The sequence below is a fragment of the Vitis vinifera genome, chromosome 5 (genome assembly GCF_030704535.1).
Source record: "Vitis vinifera cultivar Pinot Noir 40024 chromosome 5, ASM3070453v1".
Lineage (NCBI taxonomy): Eukaryota > Viridiplantae > Streptophyta > Magnoliopsida > Vitales > Vitaceae > Vitis > Vitis vinifera.
In genome coordinates, this window is record NC_081809.1 from 7,333,488 (window position 1) to 7,358,628 (window position 25,141).

General features: G+C 34.2%; 2 protein-coding genes across 2 annotated transcripts; both read right to left on the reverse strand.

Annotated features, from left to right (window-relative positions):
* Nucleotides 1-5,147: 5,147 nt before the first annotated feature.
* Nucleotides 5,148-7,610, reverse strand: LOC100249531 (AT-hook motif nuclear-localized protein 20). Its single transcript, XM_002284483.4, has one exon. The coding sequence runs from the start codon at nt 6,110-6,112 to the stop codon at nt 5,330-5,332; it is 783 nt and encodes a 260-aa protein (XP_002284519.1). The 5' UTR covers nt 6,113-7,610; the 3' UTR covers nt 5,148-5,329.
* A 13,697-nt stretch (nt 7,611-21,307) lies between these two features.
* Nucleotides 21,308-23,755, reverse strand: LOC100242465 (protein PSK SIMULATOR 3). Its single transcript, XM_010651750.3, has one exon. It carries the CDS (start codon nt 23,347-23,349, stop codon nt 21,550-21,552), a length of 1,800 nt encoding a protein of 599 aa, XP_010650052.1. The 5' UTR covers nt 23,350-23,755; the 3' UTR covers nt 21,308-21,549.
* Nucleotides 23,756-25,141: the final 1,386 nt, after the last annotated feature.

Below are 25,141 nucleotides of genomic sequence, written 5' to 3' on the forward strand. Positions count from 1 at the left end.
ATCTGAGGCTCTTTCTAAACAATCAATTAAGCTTTTAGGTAGACTAGTTTCTTGCCAGACAAAAGTCATACAATTAGGTATTTGTTAATTGCAACATACTCAATGTAGTATGTGCTAAATGAATCATAACGTGAAAATCTTAGTTGGGGTCTGCAGGTTTAGTTCTCAAATGCTGCAGCTTGTGCTAAAATTCTTTTGCATTACTGAAATAATTAACATCAAACAAAGGAATTGAGATTAACCTTTACCTACCTAATATACGTAACATCACCATCATCTTAAAAACCTGTCATAGATTAATTGTATCTTTTTCAGGTAGAGTAGAGATTGGTTTCAGTAGTTGGGTAGAAAGTTGTGAATCCTACATCCTAGGATCGGGCATCAACCCGTTTGGCAGATGGGTTTTTGGATCATGAATCCAATCAAGAGAGACATTAAGCATCAGCCATGACATCATAAACATGCAATTAGTAGTACACTTTGTTCTTTGCAAATTGCAATTCTTGTTAACAATCCCCCCACTTGCACCATGATTACATGACATGCTGCCCATTCCAATGAAACTATAGTGCTGATTTATTACTCCTATTGTTTTAACCTAATTGAGGAGGACCGTACCAGAACTGAAACACTAGACATGGTGTGTTATCTTTGTAAGATAGTGGAGGGACCCATGAGGTGATACTCCAAAACTTGTCATTTTTCTTCCTCGCTTTCTGCTCATATAATTCCATGATACTATGAAGCCTTGAGCAGGAAGAAAACAAGTTCAAAGTTTTTGTATATATATAATCATTCAAACCAAACGAAACATCTGGCTTAGGTTTTTTAATTTTGAAAACAGGTTCATCATGAGATATAGGAAGCTTAAGATTGACTGTTTAATGCACTTGAGTTCGGCAAAATTGGTGTATATGCCTCATTGGCTGTGGCTATGGAGCCTGCACGCATATTGAAAAGATGGATAAACTTGAATCCACATTCTAGGGTTTTGTTTAATTTTTTATTTTTTTACACTCTTTTGCCCCAGCAGACACCCTTTGTTTCAAACTAATTATATATCCAACTCTTTTATGTAAAGCTGCTTTTTCATTAATCTCAGGAGAGGCTAATGATATTGGGGGGATTTGAAGATTAGGTTAGATGACTGTGTTTCATGTTGAAGAAGATCACGTGTACTCCACGACAAGGACTAAGGGACCATTGAATTTCAGCATCAACATATGGACTTGAAAGAAAAGCTAGCATGTTCCTGGATTTCTCTTGGGTGATGTATGCTGCTGCCCCACCAACAAGGCTTATTAAATTTCTCACTCACTTTAATACAAATTGCCTTTAATTGGTGGTCTACATTTCATTAATGTTTGGTTAGTGGATTCCCTTTCAAGGTAATGTAGTTAAATGGCTTCTCAGTGTCTCCAAGATAGCTCAGTTGCAGCAACTCCAGGCCATTGTGTACCTACACTTGGAAAGGCAAATGGACCCAAAGAAAAAAAGGAAGAATCAACCTGTTTTTATTGGGTCTTTGATGAGGGATTATTTTAATACCAGAGCTAGTAATTATTGAACCCTAAGGGGCCGGGTCCATCGGTTCTGCGACTTTTAGCTTTGGAATGTTGTTTCCAAGTTGCTGATAATTAAATATTAAGGTTTATTAACCACGGGCCACGGCACGTGAATCCATGTGAAGATTGTCCTCCATGTTGCTATTCCTTCTTAGGATCCATCTACTTAGTCTTCATACAACTCCCTTCCTTTTAAGGACCCTATGTCTTCTTGATTAGCTTTACTGATTAGTTTTAATAAACACCCAGCCTACTCCTATCTTGATTAGCTTTACTGATCAGTTTTTATAAACACCCAGCCTACCTCTATCTTTAATGAAATATGATTACTGCATGTTTCATTGTGATCCCCACAACTGAAAATTCTGAGTATTTTTTTTTCTTAAAATCACAAGTAGCAACTGATCATCATTTCCAACAAAAAAGCTTGTTTGATGATTGGCCTTTTATTCAATATGATTGCTCTCATCAGTATAATGACCAACAAAACTAATTACATCAATATATCTCTAACATCCCATTGAATAGAAACTCATCAACACATACTCTACACATGCCAAAGAGGGATTTCTTGGATGGTTCTTGGGAGTCAAGCTTTAATTTAAAGAGATGAACTACCTGCAGAATTCAATTTACACTGCTCATCAACACCCTGCATAGAGGATTTGAAATTTGGATTACTATGAGAACCTCAATTCATATAGTAAAGATGAGGCAAACATGCATCTCATAGCAGCGACAAAATCACATGTGAGCTGGGAATATGTAACTAGGCAGATATATTGAAGTCTTAATGATTTTTATGCTTTCCATATTCTTTTACATGGATAATTTGTAGGAGGATTAGTGGGATGAAGAAGGCTGAGATCCTTCCGAAATTGCTTATCTCGAAAATGATGAAAGGCTAAATAAGTGCGAATGGGGTAAGGCCAATTATTCAAAGTTTTTAGTTTTGTCTTTTGTGTTCCAGTCTCGGTATCTCATGGACGTGGACCTAAATTTACTGTTAAGAGAAACATCATTTTGTCTCATAAAACCACTGCCAATCTGATTCTACATATCAATGTCCACTTCCACTAAAAACCATTCCTCTAACATTAGGCGCATCCTGAAAATTGGATCATTTTCAAGCAGAAAACTGTGAAATTAAAAAAGGACCAAATCTTATGATATAAGAATAATAATACATAAGATTTATAATGGCTCACTTTCAACATCTGAGTTATATGCACTTTGTCACGTCGTATAACAATAGTCTCTCCTCTATATTTTTCATACTCAAAATCCACTGACCTAATAATTCCTTATATAATGCAAAAAAGGGTGTGACCCCAAGCTAGGGTTGAACAACCTTACCACAAAGGTCGACCTAAGATCATGGGAAAGTGTACAAATATAATTTGACCACACAACTCATCATCTCACTGGATTCATCTTTTATATTTCTTTATATATGAACTATACAAATAACATAATTATATTTGTTAAATGTACTGTCATTGGCATATTATTCAAACCATGGTCAATAATTTAGTAAATTATCCATGTTCTAGTACAAACCTATGTTGGACTTGGTAAATCATTGAAAAATGAATATTCAGACTAATTCAATTCATCAGGCTTAGTCCAAATGCGAATTGAACAAGGAAGATTAATTAACCGAGTTCTAGTTGTCATGATGTAATTTCTAGTAGGCCATCTTGGGTGGGAAAAAAAAGGCATAAAAAAACATAAAAAGTATTGGCAATTAGAAAAGTTTCTTATGATCAGTTTGGTAAACATGTGATCCAAAATTAACCATACCTAGATTATCAATGCCCAATCAAGTCAAAGATATCATCTAACCCTAACCACTCAAATTTAAAGTTTATTAATCCCTTGTTGGGAACTAATGACTGGTTACCTAAGTCACAAATTAATGCAATATTATTTGGCCAGTCAAATTAAAGACGATGCAAGTTCATATCTAGTTAAAGAGGCATATACATGGTCTATCTGTAACTTTTTGAAGGAAAGTATTAAGTTCACTTCTACAACATATTGTCTTCGATCTTCATGTGACCAATTTCAGCTTGCGGTCCCAAATATATACTCAAGCAGGAGTAGACTGAGATTAAAATTTAATTATCTCATCATTGGGCGAAGGACAGGGAGACCTCCATTTTCCCCCGCAGCTGTCCTCTCAGAAAATCTTGATTGGACAGATCTCATCCAGAGAGAGGCTATCAACTACAATATGTCGGAGGGAAGACAAAAGAATTTGCAATTGGAGTTCATATCATCAAGATGAGAAAGAGATCAAAGGCCCATGCTACTAGTGGAGGATGCTGCTTTGCCTAAAACATACTAGTGGAGCTGTAAAATTCCCCAAAATATATAATTCCTCATTCTCCACCGTTCTGGGGTCAATGGGACAGTAAGAAGGTATTAGAAATTTTAATTTCAGATGCCATTCTTTCCTCTAAACATACACCATCCAAGATCCATTAAGCTCCTTTGTGCCAAGTTACTGTCTACAACACTTCATTTTCTTCATCTGCCAATGGGAAAATAATTGAGATTTGACCCATAAGCTAGCTTAGGGGGAAAGTGGGAAAATGAAAAGTATTTTATTATATGCTTGTGTCTCCAAAAGCAATGGTTTTTAATTTATCTTGAGTTGCAATTAAACTATCTGCTCCACCAAAAAAAAAAAAAGAAAAAGAAAAGAGGATGGTTTTAATAAATAAAAAAAATAAGAAGAAGAATAGAAGATGCATTGGAAAGGAAGTTCCAATGTAGAGGCATGATGTCAAATGCTACCACGTAATCCTGGTAATTTTCCAAATTTGGAACTTTAAGTAGAATGGTACTTAAATAAATTTAGTTTTACTGATCTGGTAACACATAGAGCCCACATTTTTACATCGAGTCCTTTTGGATGACAACACATAATATAAAAGAAAGAATTTTGATTAAAATATTGAGCAACCCATTATTCTTGGCACACACCCATGTTGGATGTTTGAAGACGAATGGCCAATGCAAAGCACTGATATCATGGCATTGAATGTCAGCTGGAATTACAAATGGAATGGCCCTTCCTCGTTAAATTTCTAAACTCGTTAAGATTGTACAAATATGAAAAGATCTTTTCAGTAACCCTAACTTGGAACCAGGATCATGCCCCTAACCATTGTCAAATTGGAAAATCCATGTCTTCGAATCTAGTCCACTCATTTCTAGTTGCTGTAAAATCAAAAGCCCAAAACAGCCATGAAAATTGGTGGCCAGCAAAAAACCCAGAATTTTTTAAAGAGGAAACACTCATTTCTAGTTGCGGTAAAGTCGTATGCCCAAAACAGCCATGAAAATTGGTGGCGGTAAAGTCGTATGCCCAAAACAGCCATGAAAATTGGTGGCCAGCAAAAAACCCAGAATTTTTTAAGAGGAAAACTCAAAGATGAAGCCATACCCACCACCAAATTTCCCCATATCTCTGAAGTCTAATCCATCCATCCTATCATTTGAACCACAACCTCTCGAGCAATATCAATGTTAGAAAAACAAAACAAAATTGGAGGAAAAGGGAAAAAAATCAAATTAAAGTAGAGGTTAGAAAACAAGCGAAAAGCAGCTAACCATCTTTTTATTACAAACAGAAAGGAAGCAAAAACAAAGGGGTTTAATATACATAGAGAAGCACGGTTTCTTTTTTGTTCGCATCCAATTTCCATCGATGGAAGGTTTGCAAAACCTCTCATGGCCTTTCAGCGCTCTTGTGCTCAGTAAGGGGGCCGAGCATGAGCCCATGAGTAGGGGTCATGACTCAATTGGCCGCCGTTAGGGAGTAGATTCGGTGGCAGATTGTATATGGGCAGCTCCGGCAGGCCAGAGTGATGCTGTCCACCACTGCTTCCAATTGCAGGCGGCGAACCACTCGGCGGCGGCGCCTGCCCACCTTCTTCTTCTTCTTCCAGAGGCAGTCTCTCGTATGTTGCGTTCGCAAAAGTGGCGGCTATCACTATCACCGGGCCTGCCGCTACCAGTGATCCAACCACACTTCCTCCCACAACCTGGCCCTGACCTCCGGCGAGGTACACGGTGAGTCCAGTGGAGCCAGGAGGGGCAGGTCCGGGGAGGAATGCTCCTGTTAGGGACAGAATCTCGAATCTTCCATGGAGTGCCACCACGGCGCCAGGCGCGGCGGGCTGTCTCAGAGTCACGTTGGCTACGGAGCCGCTGCCGCTGAGGACGCAGACCCCTCGTTGACGTCTACGGGCGAACTGGGCGACGCTTTCGGCAACGTCGTGGCCGCCGGCCACCTCCATCACGTGGCTCCGAAGGGCGTTCGGGCTGTCGCGCGTGACGAAAATAGGGGGTTTGGGCTTGTTTTTGGATCCAGGCGGGCGACCTCTTGGTCTACGAGTGCCGACTTCTACTGCACCCTCCGTGGGCTCGCCTTCGTTGTCTTTCTCTTCTTCATCGTCTCCTGTGCCGGGGTTATCGTTGATTGATATCTCGCGATCGCGTTTATTTAGCATCGGTGAAACAGCTGCCGGGTCCATTCCCGGCAGCCCTACCTGGCCGGCCCACCACCGATTAGCCAGTCTTCCAAATTCAGTGAACACGGCTGGGAAAGAAGAGGACCCAACACTTGATCGGCTTTTCCTGTAACAGTTGAAGATGACTTCTCTCGTCTCCTTCTTCCTGAGGCTGACAGCAGAAATTAAAGCAGCTTAACCAGAAACCAAGTGCTCCTCCTTGTATAAGCAGTTGTTCTCACTCTTTCATCTATTGATTCGGATGAAAGATGAAAATGAGAGAGATGAGATAGAAGTGGTATAAGAAGAGAGAATTAGATGCAATTCCTGGTGGAATCAAGTGACGAAGAAGAGAGAGAAGGAAAGAGAAGAGCCTTGACTTCCATCAATGATCTCACCGGAAAGAAGCAAAAGAAAAACTCAAAAACCCTCTGACAGAATCAAGAAGAGAGAAGAGAATAGACACAAAAGCACTAGCTGAGAGACTCAAATAAAATCAACAGCATTACTCTCAGGTCCGCAGTCGTCACAACAACATTTAATGGAATATATAACATGTTTCTTTCTTGCTTTATTTCTTTCTTTCCTTCTTTTCTTGTGTGCTGTGGTGTGATACGCTTGTGCTGTGGTTTGGGGAGCTGAGGATTTTCTCTTTCCTCTGTTTTTTCGATTATGTCTCTTCTCTCTCCTTTTTAGAGAGGGGCTTGGAAATTAGGGTTTCGTGGGGTAGCGTGCGCGTGGGCAGGTGGGATGCGCGTCCCTTTCCCGGGTCCCAACATATTATCAAAGGATGGCGGAGAGAGATTTACGTTGTAGCGCCTACTATTCTTCTTACTACTTCCTCTCTCACAGTCTTTCTATCTCTATTCTTTTTCTCTCCACTCCTTATTTCCCTCTATACGCTACTTTCCTACCTGTAACGGGGATTCTATACTCTGTGTTCTTCACTACCCACAATTTTGAGAGTTTTCACAGCTCTAGTTCACGTATATACGTTGGTGCGGATCCAGCACTGCAATTATACCATACATATACTAGTCCCAAGGGCACTTCATCAATTATAACGAGTACAGGCATGGCGGCTTTCAAATTGGTGGCAGAAAATTGCGGTGGTTTGCATTGACAATGCGGTCATGAGTTGGCATTGGCGGTGGCGGTGTCATATATATGTAAACTTTATATAGCAGGTTGGGTTAGATGGGGGTGGGGGAGTGGGAGTAGTGGGGGAACAATTCATTCTTGGCTTTGTCTCAAATTACAAGTTTTATTGTATTAGATTGGGTTGACAATGTTTGTTGGATCATTAGGGTCTACAGATGATCAATTATTTTTATCAACTACAAGACTCATACAAAGCAGACCTATAATTGAGAAGCCTTTGTTTAGGAGGCCCTCTACATTGGAGAAGTACACTTTAAAGATCAAATGCAATATTTAAAAATGTTTGGATGAAATTCTTTAATGTAGGCACATGCTTTAATTCATCCTACCATGATTTTTTTTTATCCTTTTATGGACATGGTAGGGGATGTGGGAAGAATGTTTAGAATGAAGGGATACAATGACTCTTAAATCAATGTATTTACATTGGATTTGGTTTAATCAGACAAGGTTAATAATTGAATTTTAAAAATAGGTCTTATAAATTGAGGGATTTTGGAAGAATTATTTTCTTATTCGTTTTCAATTGTAAACTTTATTAGATTTTATGTTTAATTTACAAATGGTTTTTCATGTATTTCTAACTCATTGAGTGTGTTTATATCCCTTTATCTTCTAAGAGTTTATGTCGGAGTAATTCTAGTTAAAGCTCTTTTAATCATAACATTGTTTTGTTAGTATTATTTTGATTGAAAACACTCTTAAAGAGAATAACGTGGCATTTATATATATAGGGAGAGAGGGAGAGATAAAGTTCATCCACTTCCTTTGAGATTTTAGTTATACATTTAGCTATTGTAAATTTAAAATTTTCATAAAAAATCATCGCATTTAACATTTATATATATATTAAATTTCATAGAGGTAAATTTCATGCACTTCCTATCAGATTTTGGCTATACACTTAGATATCAACAAGTTTGAAATTTTTATCAAAAATCACATTTTTTTTAAATCAAAAGGAAAATGAGTAAAAATAACAAATAAGAGTAGGATATGTATTTGACGAAATTTCAAACTAATAGTAACTAAGTATTCTCAAAAGGGGTGTAAATGATAGTAACTCTATGTATATAAACTAAAAAAAAGGTTTTGATAGTGTTTTTGATAATATATTGTATGATTAAAAGGTGATTTTTTGAAAATCATCCACCAAGTGATTATTTAAGAATCACTTCAAATAATTTTCTATATTTATAAATATGTAAAACAATTGATTTGATTTTGGTAGAAAAAATGCTTCCAAGTATTATAAAGTGTTTTTAATCCCTTTTAAGGTCACCCTCAAACAAAAACCATTGAATTGGATGAATTAACTAAATTAAGATATTGAAAATTTGAATTTAAGACTATAAAATTATCTAAAATTGATTAGATTATCTATTCACCCCTTATTAGTACATTAAAAACCTACATATCCAAAATTTTATGTACCTTCTATCTTTTTAAGGTTAAAAGATATCCCAATTAGAAGTAAGGAATTTTTTTCTCCCTAAAAGCTCTAGTTTAGTTTAGTTGGTCTTTGAGAAGCTAAAAAAATCTATTTTAAGATGAATAAGAGCTCAAGCCTATTTAAATAATTTTTTGGAAAGAATTCTATAGCACTGTAGAGAGAGTATTTCCATGTTTAATGAATTTTTACAATACAAAAATTATCCTTTAAATATCCTAATTTTAACTTCAATTTCAACTTCAACTTCAGATTAACACCAAAAGTAAAATAAATGACACTTTCATGTTTAATTTAATTTTTAGAATACTTGCTATTTGAAAATTACAGCTTAAACTTTCACTTGATCTTTTAAGGCTTTGTTTGGATGGAATTTAAAAAAAAAAAAGAAAACTCTTTTTTGAAATCAATAAGAATTTTTTTATTGATCTTACTAAAAAAAATTCACTTAGAAAAGAGTTTAATATATATAAAATTCAAGAAAATATCATTTTTTTATTGAAAGAAACTATTACATATTTAATAGAATTTTTATAATGATAATAATAATAAAAAATAAACAACTATTCCAAACGTGGGGTTGCAACTTGTATAGACTATCCATGACCTTCCAAACATGAGCACATATTTAATAGAGTACGGATGTATTGAATCTTGCTGAAAAGGTCATCAAAAAGCTTAATCAGCTTCTCCCACTATATAAAGACTTGGAGAAAAGAAAATTACAAGATGGTTATTTTAAAGAATTAAAAGAAAACATAAAAAGAAAAATGTAACAAAATGAGGTAAAATTTATTTTGTAAGTAAAGACTAAAGTTTAGTAGATAAGGTGGAGTAAAAATAGATATAGTAAAATATGTATATTTTAAAATATCATTTCCTTTTGGAAGATGATATACTTATCTTAAGAAATTATTTTTGTAGAATATGATTTATTTGTTTAGATTATATTTGGTTTTTAGTCAATTTGATGGAAAATGCCAAGAAATATTATAAAGAATGAAAAAAAAAATTTAAATCAATAAATTATTTTTATATATTACTTTAAACTTATTTTACTTATTTTCAAGACATATAAATAATTTTAAAATATATAAATTTATAATTAATTATAATTATATTTGATATTTTTACTAAATTAAATATAAAAAAATTATTTTTCTTAATATATATTTTTTTTCTTTTGTTAAGACTTTCTTACAACGAAAACATATTGTATTTCAATATTTAATATTCATTTAAAATAAAAATTATAATATATCCTAATATTTATTATTAAAAAATATATGAAACCTCTTTCATATTTAGTATTATTTAAAAATTATTTTATAATTTATCATTTAGTATATCCCCCTTGGCCAAAAAATGGCTGGAGATGGAGTGAAAAAAATTCCAGGACCTGATAAAGCTCTACACTCGGAGGTCAGGCATGCAGCTTAAAGTTGAATAGACAAGGACAAGTCAAGGGCATTAGCGTAATCTTGGATAGTATTGGAGATCCTAGACCGCGAAAATTCAGTGTCAAATAAGACATGTCCAAAAGATTTGGTGGAGATCTTGTAGGGTTCGTAACACGTGAAAGCCAGGAGAAGACATAAGAGAGAATCGGCATTAATGAGACACTGTGTGGGCACTTAAGGATGAGAAACTTGTCCTCGTGAGTTGTAATAACAATTCAAGGTATACATTGGTTGGTTGACTTGCCACAGTTTTTTTTTTTTTTTTTGATGGCAGCCAATACATTGACGAAACCTTTCTCAAAATCAGTTCCATGGCTGCTCTATATAAGGTCTTTGATGGTTACCAGGACACTACCCTTGTCCGCCCCACATTTGGTGCGAGGACTCAGTCTAAAGCCATCACCCATAAATAGACCATGGTATTGACATATATCTAACAAATGGTGGGAGAACCCAAACCGTCAATCCTAAAGTCTAACCTCCTAAATGTTTGCATCTTCATTTTGATGGCGGTTGTGTTTGGGTTTTAAGGGACAGTCCCATACCGTCATTTCATATTGGCTAGTCGAAATTGGATATACGACTTTTGGAAGAAGTTTACACCCAACAACCCCTTGACTTTGTTGATTCATATGGAATGGGGAATTGTGTCCTCTATTTTAAGTTTCCTTCAGGAAAATTCAAGCTTCTGGAAATAGTCATGCAATTTTCTCTATGCCCATTTGTCTTTCGTTAATGAATCGTGTTTCCAGTCTAATCATTGTTTAATTAACTGCGTTCCGAGTCGGATCTTGACTCTTTGATGCTAATCACCACCTCCTTACCGGATGGCTGCCAATAGAATGTGATGTTCCAATTGTATAAAATTTTTACTGCAATAGAAACTGTCAAAAAATGGGCTTAGCCACCGTATTTGAATATCAGATAAAGTCCTTGTTAGCCTTATGCTTCTCCAACTTGAGGACAAATAACTTCAATGAAAAGGAAACCCTGCTGCCATTTCTGTTGACAAATCACGCATTGGTGCCAAAATCAACCCACTTGCCCATATGTTTTATGTCAAAACTTCCCATCACATGACACCAATAATGGACCCAGTTTTGTGTCAAACTTCCCAACTTGTATTCAAAGTTGTCCACATCCTGATCTTATCCATATGGATTTAATCCTAATGTATACATTTCGGGGGTCTGATCAGTTAGATCCAAATTTAGCAACTAACCAACACAACAGTGATTTTGGTCAACTGGTTGCAAGCCAGCTTGACCGTGCCCAGAACTAGTGGTGCTGCGTTAGGTGCATCTATCCATCAAACGCACATCTCAGCATATGGAAATATCTACCATTAAAAGTTTTCATGTTTTTTCAAAGGCCATGTCCTTTTCCATTTAATGCAATGACAATGATGATAAGGGTAAAATGACGGGACTTCAACGATGGGGAGTAGTACTGGCCGCATGGGCGAATTATCTTGCACACAAAATTAATTGCTCAACCAATTGATGCCACCAAACTACATCTCTTCAAACACCACGACAAAAGAAAAACACTCGTGTGTAATTAAGCCTGGCAGGAACCTATTTTGGACCTTTGGTTATTACCTTGGGCTTTGCCACTAAATTTTTGTTGTTTAACCTTCTAATTGGTTGATTTTGAAGTCTGAACTCTATAAACCTTCCATTTGGTTCTGAAAAAGAGCAAGGGAAGCCTAAAGGATTGGGAAATATTCAAAAATGTCTTCCTACCCAGAGAAAAACAGAGACTTACGCGTCCGCGTTATAACTTAATGATTCTGCCAAATTGGAGCAGCCATGTTTGGGGACCTGGAAACAGAAATTTTCTGCATCCAAAACATAGTCAAACTTAAGCATGTCCATTGTCTACACCTGTACAATTAAATGTGACGTTTCATCATAGCCTAACATACCTTTACAGCAACCTGAAAAAAGTGGTATTACAGACAAATCATTGTAGCCCTTTCCATAACCATATGATCTGCCACCGGCACGCACTGGCCAACCGGTTTGGCACTACAAAACTGATCTGCCTTCAACTATGAGTCCTCCTGGGTCAGGTTTCCGCCAAAAGGAAAGGATGGAGGCTTCACCTTAGATCAGCAAAGGTTACTTACCTGGAGATTTGGCTAGGCAGGCTTCACCTTTCTTCCTTAACCATATATGGAAAAGTGTTTTAGCGAATTCGACTAATTTTTACAAAATTCAAAATAATATTTTTTTTAAATTTTTATTCCGTTTGACTTAGGTGGTGTTTGTTTTTTTGGCTTTCTACCGAAAACAATTTAGTTTTAAAATTTAGGTTGTTTGTTTTTTATTTTTTCATGATTTATTATAAACTTTTTACTAAATAGAAAAAGTCAAAATATATAGTTTTTTTTAAATAGAAAAAATGACATATTGATTTTTTTACTTTTTAATGCTTAATAGAAATAAAATACTACAAAAACAAACAACCTAATATTTAGCACTATTAAGCATTAAGGTTCTATTTAAAATTAAGTAAAAAAAAAAACACCACCTAAGTCTTATATTTTTGGGAAGAGTCTTATTAGAATTGTGTTAGTGGAGTCTCGTTTCACTTATAAATAGAATTTTGTTCCACTTTCAGTCCTATTCCACTTACATGTAGACTCCTGTTAGGATTGTATTAGTATCCTATAAAATTAGGTCACCTTTACTCTCTAAATACGAATACCAATTTTTTAGAGAGTTTTCCAAAGAATCTTTTATACATCTTTTTGGAGGAATTTTTTTAGAATCGAGTTGTACACGGATTTGTCTTCGAGCAGGGTAGATCTATTTCAAAAACAATTTTGTCACGGTTCAGCCGATAAATTTTTCTTTCTAATTCATTTTTTTCTTTTTTGTGTATTTTGGACTAATTTTTTTTGTTTCCATACCCTTAATCCAACAAAACCTAACAAAACCTAAAATCAATGATTGAAGATAGAAATCCTTGGAATCAGTACGTTGAATATTCTCAGTTGGTTTAGGAGTTGTGCAAATGTCATAGCCTACAATATAGTTTTGGTGCCAAGAGTCTTCACCGTTGAAGTATTTTCAGCAATTGCATTTTATTCAACCCAGACCAATCGATAAAGAAGGCGGTGTATGATTAAGAAAGTCACAAAGATTCCCGCAGTTTAGCACATTCCCAATATATGTATGAAAATGAAGCTAAACTAATCTAGTACAGGAACCCTCTTTGGGTGGATGAGACTTTTATCTTGCAAACTGTCCATAATTTTACATCACAATGCTTACCAATTTTGTGGGATAGGAGGAGGCCCTGAGACCAGCTTTCTTGATGCCATTAAAGCTATTGAAGAGAGCAACTCCCTGTATATGTACAATATGTAAGGGAGATGATATTCGGGTGCAGATCATTACAAATAGTATTAAAACCAATTTTTCTAATCTTAGTGTGAGATGTGTTTATTTGTTTGATTTCAGAATCCTTTAGAATACAATGAAAACATGGTTTATGCATGGAGGGTGATTGTGATATCTACATCGGATATAAGAGAAAGTTTATTGTACTATATAATTATAAATTCCTCTTAATCTTATAAACATATTTTAAAGCGGTAAAAATCCTCTAAGCCTAGAACAAACAATATCTACTCGATTGGGTAGATGTCCTTAGAATTGAATTATTGGTGATAGGATTTCAAATAACATGAGAAATACATCCTTTAAAAATAAGACATTATATAACATCCCTTTTTTTGGCAATGAACGAAAAGAAAAATGTATGGTAAAATTATATTGTATGATACAATGAAATACTCAACCGGTGATTCAAAAGATATGAAATTTGAATTCTTTCATAAACTTAAGACAATTCAATTTTTCCAATTTCTTATAACCATAGAATTAACATAAGACGCTATGTTATATTTTTAATTTTTATTGATAACCACAAATTTAATAGTCCATTGTGTCATCTTCAATCTTTAGTGATTTTGCTATTGAATTCTTTCATAAATGATAAAATTTTAGAGCCTATTTGGTCTTGCAATTAAAAAAAAAACTATTTTAAAAAATTTATAAGAATGTTTAACCATCGTTCTCTATTTCTAATTTTAAAAACAAAGTAGAATAGAGAACGGTTTTTAAAAAATGAGTAGAAATTGTTTTCACCAATTTAGAAAACTAGGTGAAATAGAGAATAATTTTTAGAGAATGAATAAAAATTATTTTCACCCGTTTTTAAAAACAAAAGAAAAATATAAAGGAATTAAAAAAATCATAAAAAGTAAATAAAATTAAAGATGACATCATTCTTTTTTTTTATGATCTAATACTGATACTTTAAATATAATATTCCTTTAAATTACATGTGTTTTTATGAATTCCCTTTTCAACTTAATAAAAAAATTCATTAATCAATAAAATTCCAAATCAAACTATACTTTATACATAAAATATATTAATTTTAAAATTCAAAAATTGATTCTATTAATACTAGAAAGTTATAGAACTTGATAACATTGGAAAATCATAGACCCAAATTCATTTTGAATGTATTGGTTCGTTTCTCTTATGCATATAATTATATTTTTGTAAATTTTTTTTTTTTTTTTTGCTAAACAAATAAACTTTAAATCAAGTAAGACTAAATATGTTGGATTCACTAACAAGTCTGATAATTTTATAAAAATAACTTGAAAGTCAAATAATGATTCAATTAATACTACAAATTTATGAACGAAAATTGATTTAAAATGATTATATTGTTTCTCTTATATATAAAATCATATATATATATATATATATATATAAACCTAAAATAAAACAAGATTTAATGCATTAATGCATTGGATTTATTAATGAGTTTAATAGTTTTTAAAAGTAACTTAAAACTCAAGTAGTGATTCAATTAATATCATAAATTTATGAACAAAAATTAGTTTAGAACAATTCTATTGTTTCCTTTTTACATGGAATCATATATTTTCTTTTTTTCTAAGCAAATAAAATCTAAATTAAATAAGATTTAATACATTAGATTCATTAGAGAGTTTAGTAATTTTTAAATATAATTTGAAACTCAAGTAATGAACTTATTAATACTAGAAATCTATGGATCAAAAATGGTTCATAATGACTTATTTTTTTCTATACATAATTATATTTTTATAAATTTTCTTATTAAATAAATGAACTTTAAATCAAGCAACTCTTTGTATTGAATCTATTAATAGGTTTAAATTTTTTTAAAATAAGTTGGAACTCAAAAAATAAATCTAGTTATAAAAAATAATAATAAATGAAAACTCATATATTATGAACCACAACTTTATTTTTCTCTTTTATACACAACTATATTGTTTGAATTTTCTCACTAGTTAAATTGATTCTAAATTAACTAAGACATAACTAATAATTTAAATTCTTCTAACTTTTAAGAATAATTTAAAATTCAAAAAATTGAGCTAATTAATTACATATTAAATCAAAACATTCCAGTGTTCCTAATTGAGTATTAAATTAATATGTACATATAATAAATTTTTTGACTCATTTACATATTAAAAAGGTTAAATTTTATTTGTTGTTCATTTTAAATAAAATATTACTAAAAATTATTATTTTTTAAATTATTATTATTAACAAAAAAGAAATCAACTATATTTTTACAAAAATGTCAACCTATATTTTTTAACATGTATTAAAATATTATAAATTATGATTTTATTATAATATTAGTATTCATGTTTTACTAAAAACTATTCATTTTTTTAAATTTATTTGTAATTAAAAACTAATTTATTTTTAATAAGAATTGGATTAATATTATATAAATTAAATTTACATTGCTTTTATAAGATCAAAATAATATATATATATTATAAACAACTTATCGAAATAATTTTTTTTTAAATAATAATTTATCAAACACTCTTATTTTTATAAAATTTTTGAAAACTATTTTTATTATTAAACATAAAAACAATTTTAATTGGAAAATAGAATTTTTCTTTTTTTATACAAAAAGGAAAAAAAATGGAGCATTTCTTGAAGGCACTTGAACATCCCAATTGGATGTTGGAACATCCTAGCTAGATTTCCACTTTTCCATGTTTTTCAAGCATTCTTAGTATACCTTGCTTTTATTTGACTTAAAATCAAAATTTAAACATCATTACTTCGATTCAAATCCGAAAGTCTTCAGCTTGTTCTTGAAACTGAAAAATTCCATTAGGTAGTTTTGGATCAATGTATTTTTAAAGCAAAATCGTTGACATATACCAATGTATCCTATAAACATGAAGTATTTTATTATAAATGAGAAGCGAAATTGATCCAATATTGAAAAGTGTCTCAAATTCCTAATTGATATAGATTTTTTTTTTATAAATAATATTATATAGAATATTTAATCATATTGATATATCATTATAACATTAGATTTTTTATATATATAAAATAAGACAAATTATTATAAATAATTACATTAATATTCTAAGTCAAAAAGGAAAAATGTTATAAGATAAGATGAGCTCGTGAAATCTGTGTGACGTATAGAGATATAAGAAAGAATTAGAAAGAGTCCACGAAATAAAGACGCTAGTAATGAAATATAAATACAAAAAGTAAAGAAATATAATATATTTCAAAAACTTAATAATTATATTGGATTTTTGTCTTTAATTTTTTTTTATAATATAATAAAATAAATTTCTCTCAGACTGTTTGCTTTTATGTAGATGATTTTATCTTTGTATTTTAAAGTTAACATGTTTATAACAAAACTTTTATTAGTATAACAATCTATTGCACAATACTTGTTTCTTTTTCATAAAGTTTTGCAGCAATCAAGATCAATGACAAATAATTTTTCAATGATATCAGGTTGTTGAGATGGACAAGGAAGTCGATGGTGGCCCCAAAGTCAAGTAGAGCAAGTTTCCAAGAAATGGATTAATACCACTTTCGGTTTATACTCATGGTCAAAAAGCAAATGGCCAAGAGCCAGGCCCTTGCATGGTGAGATTTGTTGATAAAATGTGAGAAACAATGGGCTGCCCACCCTGACTGAGGTGAATTGACCACCAAAATTTCTCAAGTTTCTTGTGGAGATCTAAACTCATCATCTAACATGGAGTTTAGTCAAAGCTCCTGGCGTGAACTGAATAAATAAATTAGGCCCCTGCAGTGCCTGCACTTGATGCTTTCCCATTCACAAACAAATTTACCAATTTTCAGGAGCACCCATTCTTCAAATACCTTTATCATGGTCCATGGATATGTCCATGTGCGGTGGACTCGCAGGATTATTGGCTACCGCCGACTGGCATGGTGGAGAGATTCACTCAACCAACCCCAGAAAACTTCAATCCTGGGGAAAGAGTGTTGGATTCTCATAGCGTGGCTCCATTTCATTCGTGATTGGTCAAATCAGAGGTTGCGTCGGTGTCCCTTCTGCTGCTTTCTAATCAATCCTAATCGCCCACATGTACCAGAGTTGGCTCTTTATTATATCACGCAGCACCTCCCTTCTATGCTGGATGAAGGTGTAGCCGTCTAGGTCAATTAATTGCTCAACAAGTTTCAGCCCAGAAGCCTCTAGAGTGCTAATAAAAAAATGGGTGATAAAGAGTTTTTGCTAGAAAGTCGAATTGCGCTGTTCAGCAGCCCTCAAGCTGAAAAAGGCGCCCATGCCCATTTCATCATCATTGAAAATTGCAGAAGGGTCTCATGTGGTCTGCCTTCCTATTGGCCAATGAAACCATGCTTCAAAATTCGGTAAATTGACAAATATATAATATGGAATGTCAATACAAAGAATTTACACCCAAAAAACGTGGATTCTTCTAGAAGCCATTTGTTATGAACCCTTTCCTTCAAGCAAGAAAATACAAGCTTTTAGGAGAAAGCCCAGAAAGACTATATGGGGCCGGGCTTCATCAAACCAAAGAGCCATTAATAAAATTTGTTCAGAGATTTTAGTGGGAATTCGTAGAATTCGTAGAAGCTTTAGCGCTTGGGTTTATGATTCTTGAGGGTGCTCTAATGATCCAGGTTATTAAACTGGAAGGTTTTCACACCATTTGCCTAAAAACAAAAATAAAAAAAAAACATAAGATCTGTTAAAGAATGTTTTCTAAAATAATTTTCAAAAAACAATTTGCAAAGCAATTCTCCCTTAGTGTTTTTAAACATAAATCTATTTAAAAACTTGAAATATTTTTAACTTATTTTCTACATTTTTCAAATATTCCTTAAAAATAACTTATTTTTTGAGATGCATTCTTAAAATATACTTTGTTGGGAGAACAATTCTCAAAAACCCAATTCGAGGGCAACCTAAAATCAAACATATTTTTGTGTTTTTTCTTCTTAAAAACAAAATAATTTTTAAAAACATTTCCCAAATATAGCCATAATATTTTACATGGCATCTACTTGTACTCTCATATCCGGGTTTCCAAAGTGCTATTTCAGCAGGTTTATTCCTATCCAAAGCTACAAATAAAAGATGTGCACTCACTGATCGGAAACCGGTGAACATTATTAGTCGTATCGCTGTATGCCCTGAGCCTCTAACTTAGTGATCCCAATGAAGCAATCAAATCTTACAATATACAACAAATAACATGCAAAGAAAAAAAAAAGGGCTAGGAACAGTAATTTGAAGATTCAATTTAGAGCACTTAGCATGAGCAATAAATTTGAAAGGCATCTTATCTTGTCTGTATTATACAATCTCAAATGCATGTGCTCTGACTTGGTTCATTGTCATGTGGTACAAGGTTTCATTAAACCTCCGTAAGAGCCTACCCCATTCCCATCATTGTCTGTTGCAGACCATGTGCTCGTAGATCAAAAGAAGGGAAACAACAAAAAAAATTTCCATGCGTTCCTGTTTTCATCATTCAATGTCTCAAGTTTGCAATTCTGATTCCACTCCTCATGATGTGCATACAGAAATTATTTTAAATTAAAATGGTAGATCAGGGTTAGAGGGCATTGGTGTGTCAATTGTAGCTAACTGCAGATATGTCGGACAGTCCCTTTGAGTTCTGAAGATGAAGCGTAGCAATGTTCATTTCTTCACACCCATTCAACAAGAAATATCGAAAAAAGATAAGTTCTCATGCTGGATTACTTGTTCTGTGTGTTCACCTGGATATCCTAATACTAATAATAAGTATGAGCATAATCAATTGAGCTGGGGGATCAGAATATTTTCCTCTTAATTTAAACAAGTTAGAGATCAAGGTTTGTTCAAAAGAATTTCCCTTCTAGCTGAAACATGTACAAGCAACCACAATCGAATTAGAAACCAGCTACAAAAATAATAAGCATGCTAAAGAGATCCTCCATCCAGCGACTGCATCTGGGATGGATGTGCCAACAGACAAGAGCAAGGGCACGATGCCTGTGAATTGTCAATGTTGAGGAGAAGTTGATGTGTAGTTTTCAGTTCAATATGTGAAAACCTTCCTATGATGATAATGCTCATGAGCTATCCACATCCAAGGAGATTTACAAACGAAACATTATTCTAGGGCATATCCACATGTCAATTGGTAAATCAGTATCCTCTATGAAAGAAAATTTCAAATAATTCCTACCAGTTTATTGACTCAATACATTATGTTACGTTCATGAGACAGGGATGATCAAACACAGACACTCAAGAAATAAATAACCTGGGAGGTCCCAGTAAACCCGATGCTGTGTTTCTTAGAAAACACCTTTTACAAGGAATACACTGGAGTTACTAGGCACCCTAAATTGCATATTTTATGGCTGCTAGGTATACCACACTTCAGAAGCACCACAAGTTCCTCATGCAAGCAGGATGCAAGAGTCCACAGATATAAATTCTACTCACTTGCACTTCTTTAAGGCTATGATTGGTTCCTGGAAAATGCGAGAGAGAGAGAAAATTGAGAGGAAAAATGAAAGGAAAGAAAAAGCTAAGGAAATAAATATAATTTTTTTTCTCTTGTTTGGTTATTCATGGAAAATTCAAGGGAAAAAAAAAAAAGAATTTTTTCACTGAAACTGCCACCGGAGCCGGGGAAGGGCAAGCGCTTGGCAACAGCGCCAGTGGCGACGATGACGGCATCGGCCAAGATGGTCTTGGAATCAGTGAAGACTTTGAAGGGAGTGGAGGAAAAATCGACCCTGGTGATAGTTTCAGTGAAGATCTCAGTGCCGAAGCGGAGGGACTCGGCACGGCAGCGATCTATGATTTCATTACTGTTAATACCATCAGGGAAACCGGGGAAGTTCTCAACATCGGAGGTGGTGGTGAGCTGGCCGCCTGGAGCAATGTCGTTGGCCATCCAGCCTTCAAAGAGGATGGGACAGAGCTAGGCTCGGGAGGCATAGATGGCAGCGGTGTGGGCTGCAGGACCGCTGCCAATGATGCAGAGACAGGTGTTGAGGGTTTTAAGATCGTTCACGAGCCCTCGATAAAATTTCCTTCTCTTTTTCTCTTATTTTCCTCATTATTTTTTAAGGAAAATAGGAGGGAAAATATTATGATATTTTCTATAATATTTTCCTTTATATTTTTTTCCATCGTATTTTCCATGTCACCCAAACTAAAGAAAATAATTTTCCACATGATTTTTTTTCCTTTCCTTAGAATTTTCCAGAAACAAAACTTAGCCTAAGTGTATATAAATCTTCCCTCTTTCTTCACAATTTGGTGTATGTCTAATAATCTGACATAAAAAGCACCTAGCGTACATAGCTATAGACTGGCAACAACTTCTATTTGCAGAAAATGATAATCATACAATAGCCACTACCAGCATTGCATCAAGGAATTAGAAACTTCAGTTTGAGGATCAGCAGTTACCTTTTTCTTACGTTCTTACTATTAGGTGGACTTGACAGCATTCTAACACCTACACTTATCAGTAACTGAAAGTAACAGATACTGAAACCACATTTTGAAATTGTAGTTTCTAAATTTGTGCTTTGTACTGAAACTGAATTTTGAAGGCCAACTTGACCCAAAAATCAATCAACTGACCAGAAGGATCTTTAACATAACCATGTACAATCAATGAACTGGCTAAGAACTGGACTTGTAAGAGAATGTAGAGAAATTTTCACAAGTAAAAATCTCTAGCTATACACAAACATATATACACTGACACACATCCTACAAAGAAAGATGCTCTTTGGTTTTTCATATATAATCAGAGTCATGTAATTAGGGAGTCAAAACTAACCATACCTTGCAATAGATAGATTAATCAACTCTAGTCAACATTGATAGACGTCTTCATTATGCAAATCTCTGATATTCACATTGAACTATAATCTGTATCATCATACAAGTATCAAGAGTTGAGGAAAATGCCTGACTACCATCATCAGATAATCAATTCCAACTGTGTTTCACTGATGATAAGAATTTGAATATTGCATTTGCCACTCCATGCAGTCTTCAAAATCGAAACTGCTTGCACAGTCCAATAGTGCATTTTGTTGATGCTCATAACGACATATATAATTCAACCCCACAAGAAGCTCACATATAGCTGACTCTGTTTTTTCCCTGTCAGCGAAATACAAGGTCTGCAGCAGAAGAACATTCGTCCGTGTGACAATCTGCTGTTGCTCAAAATTCCGCTCACTCTGCCATCTGATCATATTGTGCGCCAGTGGGGCGAGCCATCTAAGTATCCCATCCAGCCTCTCCTTCCAATCATGGGCAAGGGGAGCATCATAGATTGCAAGATTTTTTACATAAGACTTTAGATTAGTCCTCAGTGCCATTCTCAAGCTTGTCGGTAACATTTGGTATAAATCATCACGAGCTTCTTCACCAACTAAATGTGGGTACCGAAGCAGCTTCTGGATGACAATGATAACATTTGCATAATGCAATGCTAGAGCAGAGCCTCCAATGGTACAAGGAGGAGCCTTTACTGCTAACCTGCTTTTGGGGCTGAATCGGGAGCTATTCGTCAAACTACATCTGGATTGGCTTTGATCTCCACTGAATGGGATGCCAATTTGGGTCCGAGTGAAGCAACCCGAATTGCTTGGTTGCTCTCTCCTCACACCATTCACACTACTGCAACAATCAGAAACTTGGCTGCCTCTGTCAGTATGATCAATAACATCATCATCATCCATTTTTGAAGCTGAACTGCTCAAACTAAGGCATTCCATGAAAAGCCTCCCTGGGCTAGCTCCACATGGAAAACTAAAATCATCGGGTCTAACTGCCCCAAATTCACTTCGTTGTAAGCCCATCTGAGGCCTAATCACTGTTCCCTTCTTCTCTACTGCGGCTCGCTCAATTGCCCCCGAATGATAACCATTACTCTTGCCCAGAATCCGTTTCGAAGGTTCAGAAACCACCTGAAAATTATCGATCTGTCCCAAAATTCGCCTGCATTCATCATTCAAAATCCCAGAACCTCCTCCAAAAAGGCCAACACCTTCCCGCCTCAAACCAGAATCCCCAAAGACCACGCAGAGCCTTGCGTAAATGGTACACACCGTCCTCGCCAGCAGCTCCACAACCTTATCATAAGTCTGATTCCAGAGCGAAATCTCCTTGAGATGCCTAACGTCCTGCTTCTGCCACATCAATTTTTGCTCATAAGCACGACGACTCTCCTCGTGCTGATTCTGCTGAAACTTCTTGGTGGCTTGCTCCAACTCATTCAGAACCTCCATCTCACCATAAAGATTGGCCGTGGCGTTGACATACCTCTCCATCTTCCTCACCATTCCCTCCATATCCTTGACCAAAAACCCTAATTCTCTCACGTCAATCATTCCACTCACAATATCCCCATACACATGCTCAAACCCTTGCAAAGCCGGCTCGCAACACTTCTTCCCCATCCTAGACACCACAGCAGCGACGCGGTTCAGCTCCTCGAGCCTCTCCGCCAGTGCCAGCTCCAGAAGACAGGACTCGTCCTCGGACACCAATTTCTTGACGCCCTCGGAGCTCAAGATCTGAGTCTTGAGCTTGGAGATCTCATGATCAGTAAGAGATTTGTAAAGGTGAACCGTTTTAGACATGGTGTTGGCAACCTCAAAAGAGAGAATCCCAATAACCTCTCGGTTGTCGGAGCTTTTTGGGGTTTTCCTCTTGGAAGGTTCTAGAAGAAGAGCGTTCTTGAGATTGCTACTCACCTGGTTGCCCATCTTCACAATCCAAGGCTCCGCAACCATTTCGGCTGAAGAACACTTTAGGGATCTGAAACCGCAGAGTGCCTTGGATTCCAAACGGCGCTGCCAGTGGACCTCAACTCACTAAGATTGTCTGGGTAGCAGCACACAGCGCCTACGCCATAGTGCTTGGCCTACTGATGGTGTCTGGAGAAAGGTAGCGTGGGCGTGGAGGCGTGAAGGCTGAGATGGGTGGCCATGTGTTGCAGAGTTGTGGAGCCTGCAATCGAGTGATTTGGGAGATGAAGGAGATGCGACAGTATAAGGAAAAAAAGAAAAAAAAAAAAAAGGAGGAAATCAATGGAAAAGCAAGAGGAGGAGGAGGAGGATGTGAAGGAGGAGCAGCTTCAGTGTGAAGCTCTCTCGTTCTTTGTAGAGATTTTCGAAAGTCCGGCTCTTTTTGAACTTGCTTTCAAGTGTCTCGGATATATGACGTCTTTACCACTCATTTCTCAGAGCTTTACCAAAATTATCCCTTGACTTTCCGCTTTTGGTTTCGGCGCTTTTTTTTACAATTTTTACTTTAAAATTTGTTTTTTACCGCCCGTCTATGCACTAAGGCTACGCATTCTTAATTTAATTGGAAAACCATGGGGCAATATAGACATGTCATTATCAGACCAAACCACTTTTGTAATTATTCTAATGATTTCAGATAAATAAGGGATATTCAAATAATCACCAATTTTAAAATTCTTAAATATATTTGACCAATAAGTGGACACGGACATGCAATTCAACGATTCTTATATCAATGACGTACCAAAATATTTTTTATTATTATGACATTTCGAATTATTTCAATTTTTCTATAATTCAAAATTTAGTCCAATATCATATAACTTAGTCTAAATTATTTTTCAAAATCATGTACTAACTTGATGAATATTTTTTAAAAAAAAAATTTAATAATTTTTTTTACAAACTCAAAAAATTAATTATGGGATAAAAAAAAATATGATTACAAAATTAATTACCCACTACCCATTTAGTTGTATATTATAAATTTATGATTCATAAATTATGGTTATATACTAGGTAGATTTATTTATTTAGCAAAATATTTGAGAGTTGAAATTGTGGAAGAGGGTTTCAATGATTAATCTGGAAAGTCAAAAGAGGGTCCCTTATGCAACTTAAAGTACTACATCCATGGACATTGTCACTCCATTTTGGTCCCCCGTTCTTTAACTTGATTTCGCCCCTACGTAATGGGACCAGATAGAGGGCAAGGCTCTACTATTTCTTCCCAGTCCATTTTTTCTTTTCTTTTTTTCTTTTATTTTTCCTCCTTTTTATTTTTTTTTAAATAATTATTAATTTAAAATTTATATTCTTATTTATATTTGATGTCATATGAAAAAACACGATTTCTAAATGTCATACGAAACTAAATAATATGATAAAAAATATATTTTATAATGGTTATAGAAAATATTTTTTATTTTTTTAATATTTAAAAGATAAAAAAATTTAAATATTAAAAATATTAAAACATACTCAAAATTAGATTATAAATTAATAAAAAATATTAAAATAATTAGAAATATTTTTTAAAATTATTATCAAATATATTAAAAATTAGATTATGAATTAATAAAAAATTTTAAAATATTAAAACGAATAGAAACATTATCTAAAATTAAATTTCAAATTAATAATATAATAAAATAATTTCTAAAACCATGAAATTATTTGACTTGTACCTTTTTACTTTAAACTTCACATTTTCTTTTTTCCAAACATATTTGAAATCTACCTCAAAATCTAAAAAAAAAAATTATTTTGAAAAAAT

Coding starts and splice junctions, on each gene's coding strand:
- LOC100249531 (XM_002284483.4), bottom strand. CDS start 6,112: ATGGACCCGGCAGCTGTTTCACCGATGCTAAATAAACGCGATCGCGAG.
- LOC100242465 (XM_010651750.3), bottom strand. CDS start 23,349: ATGGTTGCGGAGCCTTGGATTGTGAAGATGGGCAACCAGGTGAGTAGC.